The sequence below is a fragment of the Cicer arietinum genome, chromosome 6 (assembly GCF_000331145.2).
Source record: "Cicer arietinum cultivar CDC Frontier isolate Library 1 chromosome 6, Cicar.CDCFrontier_v2.0, whole genome shotgun sequence".
NCBI lineage: Eukaryota > Viridiplantae > Streptophyta > Magnoliopsida > Fabales > Fabaceae > Cicer > Cicer arietinum.
Window position 1 is genome coordinate 51,429,668 of NC_021165.2, and position 8,536 is coordinate 51,438,203.

The 8,536-nt window shown below is 27.3% G+C and overlaps 1 protein-coding gene across 1 annotated transcript; it reads left to right on the forward strand.

Moving 5' to 3' along the window:
- The first annotated feature begins 3,930 nt into the window (after window positions 1-3,930).
- Window positions 3,931-8,208, forward strand: LOC101503232 (polygalacturonase-like). The gene is made up of 9 exons (XM_004506296.4): window positions 3,931-4,334; window positions 4,542-4,667; window positions 4,893-5,060; window positions 5,494-5,520; window positions 5,610-5,817; window positions 5,899-5,980; window positions 6,570-6,678; window positions 7,689-7,805; window positions 7,903-8,208. Exons 1-9 carry the CDS (start codon window positions 4,071-4,073, stop codon window positions 8,122-8,124), a joined length of 1,323 nt encoding a protein of 440 aa, XP_004506353.1. The 5' UTR covers window positions 3,931-4,070; the 3' UTR covers window positions 8,125-8,208.
- Window positions 8,209-8,536: the final 328 nt, after the last annotated feature.

The window sequence follows — 8,536 nt, forward strand, 5'->3', positions numbered from 1 at the left end:
TTTAATGTTCTATTAAACAGATTATCTATTCTAATAATTTTATTATATTATACTGTTATTAACATAATAAATTGTCTTGTATATATAACAAAAATTATATATATATATATATATATATATATATATGATTTAAATTCATAAGATGAATAATAATTAATATAAAATAAATTGCCATTTGAGTTTCCACCAACAATATATATTTAAATATATTAAAGGTGAGTATTAAAATTTCATTTGTGGTATGGCTAAGACTTAAAGGTTCCCCAATGGTACTATAGATGTTTTGATACCCTCATTCAATGTAGTTTTGCAAGTGAAATTAAACACATTCAACATCTCCTCCTCCTTATATCGTTTTTTCACCTCAACCTATTTAGGTCACCACTATCCATTATCTCCTTTATCGCTCTACCCCGAAACTTCACATTCCCCCTTACAACTAGAAATTGTTAGAGCTTGCTATTTGGGTCTATACAGATTCATAATAATGAATTGAAGTTTCGGGAAAATTAGTCCTTACCATTTTAGTGGGTTATGCATATTTATGTTCAATTTCCAATCTCATTGATGTCTCATCTAATGTTATGCTTTATGCATATTTATTTTAGTTCAATTCAATTTCGTATTTTATTCTTAGCTTATTTGATTTCATGTTTCTAAGTTATGTTTGTTGTTTGGGTCAAAATTTCTAATTAAATGCTAGGTTGATATTTCTATGAAGAATAAAGGTTATTTAGTGGTGATAAGCATTTGCACGTAGGACTATGGTTTATAGAAAATACTTCCACACATCATTTTATTTTATTATAATGTATTTTAGCTTTAAAGAAATCTCATCTTTCACAATTAAACAACGGAATTAATATTTGTTGGATTGCTTCTATACCAGATTTGGAACCAAACCAACCTAACTTGTGAACTAATGAGATGGGGGTATAAGGTATAAAAAAAGCATCCAAGTTATTGCGTAATTTGTTGACTTTATGTTAATATTCTATGTGTAGTTAGTAACTAAAAAATTAGCTAGAACTCCATAAACGTTTTTTTTTTAGGTTTTGGGCTTAATGTGATGTTTTCACATTAGTGGTTGATCATCCAACCCTACGTTTTAGTGTAAAATGATCTACCGGATCATGGTTTCTAGTGGTATATTTGAAGGTAGGGAAGCAAAAACTGGAGAGTGGGAAAACATTCACCCTTCACATTGGAAACAATTCCATTGAGAATGGAACTAACCCAAAAGATCATATATAGGGTGTTTGTTTGCGGTTTGGATCGGGTTTGGGGCAAAAACTCATCCCATCGGAAAATAAAATCACATGCAATTCGGTTTGGATAACAAATTTAAAAAATATCTAATTTATGATTTAATTTTAAGTGGTTTAATTTAGATCGATTTTTGAATATCCAAATTACAATTGTAAAAAATATATATTAATATTATAAAAACTCGATAAAATAATAGATTGGATGATAAATATGACATATAATATACCTAAATTTAACGATACGAAATAACAATGATCGATTATATATGAAATAACAATAGAAAAGATAAAATTTAACTAATAAATATTATTAGAAAAATAAATAAATTAAAACCAACAAATAATATATAACTTCAATATATCATCCTAATAAAAACAAATAAGTATTAAAATCTATGATTGTAGTTTGGTTCAGTTTTAAAAAATAAATCCAAAATTTGATAAAACCCAAAATAAGTGTTAGTTATTTCTTGCAACGGAAATTATTCAACTTACTCGGAGTGGACAACTACCATTTCCATGTATAATTTAGAACTGAGGTGACTGCATTTGCTGGAGGAATTTATCGAAAGTTACACATTTTTTCTTTCCTTAGTCCTCAAATTCTCTGGGAAATGATGCTATAATAATTTGAACTTGGTCGGGAGTTAAGTAAAGTTTGATCAAAAAATGTTATAGTAAGAATTCCAACGATTTTCCTTTAACTCAAACTCACTAAGCACTTGAGCAAAATTTGTTAGTTTATTAAGTAGTTTGAATTAAGATAATGAAGTTTATTAAAAAATATGTCTATATTTTACTAGGGAAAACTTAAAGTTATGTGCCGAACTCAACCTATAGTTGACCAAATCGTTATTTTGATGAGTCGAATTCGGATCAATCCAACTCAGGATTTAAGGGTATGGAATGTCTTAAATTAGGTAAAGTTACCATAAGGCAGACAAAGTTTGAAGTCAACAAACTACGATATCTCAATTGTTCTTCCATTCCTAGCTACATGATGGTTGTAAAAGGGATTATAAGTCAACATACCACAATAGCTCACACATGCTTTCATCCTTTGCCACTCAGTGGCAATCGAACCGTAATCACATCCACCATATGTCAATTATCATCTCATATAATCAAGGACACACATCTTGCATCAAAGGGTGATTCAAGAATCACATACCCTAATGGGATTCTTCAAGAAACCATAGGGAATGTCATATAAAAATGATACCTGGTGTCAAAAATGTACATTGAATTCTAAGTCTAAAAATATCTCACTCTCTGAATAAAAACTGATTTGATCATCAGAGTGTGTGAAGGTACACCCCTACCCACCAACGAGGAGCTTAGAGTCATTGTCGTATTTCTCACCACCTGCAAAATAACCATGTTCCATCACTGGCCCAAGAATCCAAGTACATTCTAGATCAAGTTCTTTAGTGTTAATGGAAAGATTCAACCAAAAAAAAAAAAATTAAATTAAACATGAGCTATAAAAGTAACTTATCCAAGCTTATTTTCTTCTCTTTGATTATGATAAATATAATATAATCAAGGTTGGATTAGGGTTAGACTCTGGTTTGACTAAGTACTATTATTTCTTTATTTATTTTTTGATTAATTGAATGAACTACTATTTCTTATATTTTATGTTTCATTTTCAATTAAACTTCTGATAACTATTTCTTAATTAGAGGTGTTATGCCACATGTTTCTTTCAAAATATTTTGATTTAATTATCCATTTTAGAGAGTGTATATAATTAACAAACTCAAAGTACTATTTTTTACGACAAAAACACGAAATAATATTGAGAATGATAAGTTATCCATACTTGATTTTGATTATTTTTGCTGTTAATTAAAACTATGATCTAATTTTGATTAAATAATTTCTTTTGCATTAGACGAATAAAATATGTATCCGAGCACTAATAAGAGAAAAATGAACACAAACTATATATTACTTTGAAAATATTTAAAAAAACTATCCAATGCTGTTTGTTTTTTATTTTTGTAAAGACTTGCTAATTTAAATGGTTGTGTTTTAATATTTTTATTTATTTAATTTAAACTTTATTGAATTGTTTGTATTATAAAATTAATAGTATGACACCCTGAGAATACAAATGTGTTAAATTTCTTGAGTTAGAGTTTTGTCACTTATTGTGTCCTACTTAACTCAATGGATTAGTCTCTGCAATTGCGCAAGATGATGTTCAAATTTATTTAATTTTTTATATAATAATATGACATGAAAAAAATAAAATTTCTTATAAAACTGGCAGTGTAATTAACTAGCAACAATATAGAGTCGATGACAATACATGACGACATGAGGAATTGGTTTTTAAACCTATACAATGGATAGTGTTGTTCGTGAATGTTTTGTACGAAATATAATTGATAGCATATAATTGTATTTCAACGAGACACTATTATTCTTTGAAATACTTGAACAAAATGTACACAAAAGTAGTTGATAAAAGATCTTGAATGGTTAGTAAAAGCAAACTAAAGTATTGACTTTGCACTTGTATGTGGCCATAAAATAATTGTACCAAATGAGCTCAACAACTAATTAATTAGAATTCATGTACATTATAGGACTCCATTCCTCTAGACTCATTGAAAAAACATTCCACGATTCTAATTATTGCATTTTGCTTCTAACTCATAATTTATTCCTACACTATAAAAGCAACTCTAATTTTTCTACAAGTACATAACATTTGGCAATTAGCCACCACAATTCTCTCCATCTATTAGCCTTTAGACTCACTTTGTTCTTTAATTTCTCACCAAAATCAAAATGTCTCCACAAACGCCAATTATTACACTTTTCATGATCCTCCTAGCTTCATTAGTTTTATGTAATTGCTCTTACATTGTGGAACCACTTCATCAAACAAATAGTGAATACTATTACCCTCTACATGATGGTAGGTTGATCAAAACAAAACATCAACATTTTGGTCACATAAATAAATTAGATACCCTTTTTTCTTCAAGGTCTCGTGGAATGATTAGTGTTGATGACTTTGGAGCCAAAGCAGATGGAAGTGATGATAGAGAGGTAACAATTAATAACATATACTCCTTCATTCTCAAATATAAGTCAAGATTGTTTAAAAAAAGTCATATAATTAACCAAAATTTAAATTAAATATATTAATTTTTTAACTATATTTTAATACGGAACATATACCAACAAAAATTTATTGTGTCAATTTAATCACAACCTTTCTTCCCTTCTCATTTAATTTTATTTTTTGTCCTCAAGGCATTTAAGAAGGCATGGAATGAAGCATGTTCTAAAGGGGCTATCCTTGTGGTACCAAAAAATAGGATCTACCGTCTCAAACCAATAACTTTTTCAGGTCCATGCCAACCCAATACTACCTTTATGGTGAGTCACATGTTCTCAAAGTAATTCCACATGAAAGGTTCATGTATGTAATTAAAAATTTTAGTTCATATGCATCAATTTTTTAGGTAATATTTTTTGTTTATATTTCATTCTAAGTAAAGTTTAGTAGCATGAAATTAAATTAACTAGTTTTTTTTTTTCCTTAACATGTTCAAAAAAAGCAATTCATTATAATTGTTTTAATTTCCTAATACATCGTGGTAGATTTATGGAACAATCGAGGCTTGGCCTCAAATGTCAGCATATGAAGAAGATAGGCTACACTGGATTGTATTTGATAGTGTAACGAATTTCAATGTTGATGGTGGTGGTATTTTTAATGGCAAAGGGAAAAAATGGTGGAAAAACTCTTGCAAATTCACCAATAATCTTGTAAGTTTAATTTCTAACTTGTTTTTCTTCCAATTTTCATTTAATTTACGTCTTGTATAATAAATGAAAGAATTTTATTTTTACTCTAATATCCATTGATAATTAATAATTCTACACTTGGTCTCCTATTTTATTATACAAGAAAATAATCTCCTATTTTAAAGTTGAACTTTTTGGTCATTTAATTATTTATTGTAATTTTGGTCATAATCCATAATTTTATCTAATTTTAATAAGAATTAATTAGATATCTTAGTTGGTTAGATAATCACACTAGATAGATATTTTGCACTAATTTATTATTTATGTAACCTTTGATGTAATTTAAAATTATTCTAATTATCAATATCATTTAATTTATTTTTTTCTATTTATCTGTTATCAATAACTTAAATAATCAATCATAATAATTATCTCCTTTTGTTGATCACAGCCATGCAATGATGAACCAAGGCCTACGGTAAGATCATTTTCTTCAAACCATTAAGTTTTACAAGAACTATATTTCTTCAAATTGATTCATACTTTTATGGAAATTTTGTTATGTAGGCGGTGACTTTCTATAATTGCAAGAATTTGAGAGTTAAAAACATTAATTTCAAAGATGCACAGAAAATGCATGTAGCATTTTTTAGATGCTTCAATGTGTTTGTTTCAAATTTAGTTGTCACAGCACCAGAAAATAGTCCCAATACCGATGGCATTCATGTGGCAGAGTCACAAAATATAGACATAAGAAAGAGCAATATTGGGACGGGTATGTATAAAAAATTCAAATAAAAAAAAATGAATTGAGATAAACATTATTTTAATTTTTATTACACTTTGTTTATTGAAGGTGATGATTGTATCTCAATAATTAGTGGATCCAAAAATGTTCAAGTTATAGATATCACTTGTGGACCTGGACATGGAATCAGGTTTTATAATTATATTATTAATATATTAAATTTAAATTTCTTTTAGAGTTTTGTTTAGATCAATTTTATTTTATGTAGACTGATCAGTACCGGTCGAATACATATATGGAAGTTTGAGGTAGATTTTGAAACGCCGTATCTAAAAATCAATAATAGTATTTTAGTAAAATTATTTAAATAAATTATTAATTTATCTTTTAGACGTCTTAGAATATAAAATTAATTATTAAACTAATGTAATAAGTTTCGAGTGATTTTTTTTTTTAAAATGATAATAACAATTATGTAAAATAACACTATAATATATAATTTTTATCCGAGAATCATAAATATGTAAGATCTGAGGAACTTTTTTGTTATTTTTTTTATGAGTTAGGTTTATGTCCTCTCAGTTTTTTCTTTAATAAATTTTTAGTTTAACAAAAAAGACAATTGATTTAATATTTGTTGACACAATTTTAATTTTAGATAAGATTTTATTAATTTTATTTTAATTATTTTGAAATTCATAATTATCTTAAGACATTTTTTTATATATTTCATTTTCTATCATTACTTATAGAAAAGTATTCATAATAATATTGTGCAGCATTGGAAGCTTAGGAGCTAATAACTCAGAAGCTGAAGTTGTGAATGTGGTAGTGAACAGAGCCACCTTAACAGGAACAACTAATGGAGTGAGAATCAAAACTTGGCAGGTAAGAGTTGGTCTTCAGATTTTGAAATGTAGTCTCTTAGGCACTTTACATCTTTGAATTAGTTGAAAGAGTAGGCCTAAACTTGTAAACAGAGAAATTTCAATGTATCATGCTTTTTTTAAAGAAAAATAATAATATCCATGAGAAAAGATAATGATCAATATAAAATTTACCGGTAGCCATTAGCTAAAATTAATATAAAATTTAACTTATTTTAAAAAATAATTAAATATGAAACAAATTATTTATCTCTAAATCATTAGTTTATACTCATTAAACACTAGTATACAATCAATCAAATATTTTTGTAACGAATAAGACAATGCAAAATGTGATGATGAAATTAGTTCAAACAAGTTTGACAAATCTCCACTTTATTGGTTTCTTGTTTTATTGACCAACCTTGTAACTAACTAACAACCCCCATGACATGTTTTATCCAATTAGTAAGTTCTCCTAAATGCCTCAAAGTTGACTTTTTATACTTACCAAACCATTTTTGGCATTGCCAAGTTTTCACAAACCATCAATTCATAAACTTTTCCTTCACCACTCGACATCAATATTTTTATTCCAAAAAAAAATTGATAACTTTCATTCATATGACCTTTCCTTTTGATTAATTAGATAGCTAAAAGATATTTGAATTTTTACTTGCCTAGGGCTATTATATGATTTCTTACAACTTAGTTCCAAAATAAAAGTAATAATGAATTAAAATAATAGATGTATATAATCTACATTTTGAACTGCATACATTAAATTTTTTGATTAATTTTTTATTAATAATTCAAGACGACTAGAGTATAATCCAACAAAAATGCTTCTATTCAATTAGTGGATCAAAAGGTCAATATCTATAATATTAAATAATAATAATAATAATAATAATAATAATAAATAATGTGTTTTTTATGAAGAGAAATCAAAAAAGTTCAATAGGTATTAATCTAAGATAGATGCGATTTTTATTATGATATATCTTATATTTTGATTCTATCTAAACACAGGGTGGTTCAGGTTATGCAAGAAACATTAAATTTATGAACATAGTAATGCAAAATGTAACAAATCCCATAATCATAGATCAATACTATTGTGATCAAACAGAGCCATGTCAAGAGCAGGTAACCAACCTCCTTTACAATCAAATCAATAAATTCAAAGGGTCCTAAATAATGTACATTATATAACCATATTCATTTATTTAAATTTAAATGGCAGGACAAAGCAGTGCAACTAAGCCATGTGTTGTACCAAAACATTAGAGGAACAAGTGCTTCAACAGTAGCTATCAAATTTGCTTGCAGTCGAACTGTTCCTTGCAGAGAAATTTACTTACATGATGTGATTTTAGAATCACAAGGTGGTGGAGGCACCACTGCTACATGTGAAAATGTTAGATATGTAAATAGAGGGAAGTTTTATCCTCAATGCTCTCCTTGAACAAACAAGAGAAATTAAATATTACAAAGAATCTTGCAATTTCTACTGATTTTGAAATATAATTACTAAGTTATACTTCGTGTATTTTATTTTCCAAACTCTTTAACTTTTGTAAACGTGGCCAATTTTAGTGTTGGCTCATATAGTAATGTTTTTTGGTGCATTGACTTTGGACTTGAATCTTGAAGTCCTCTGTTACTAAACTATACATAAATACATCATAAATTATGGTTTTCTAATTTAAATTAGGAAAATACATTCTCACATAGGGTTAGAGAGAACTACCAATAAGTTTATACAATGTTTTATCAAAAGTATTAATCGCACGATTAAAATATCTCAAAAGTATTTATCAAAGCTATATACAAGTTTGATTAAGAATATATTTTTTCAATAATAAATTGTATGATAT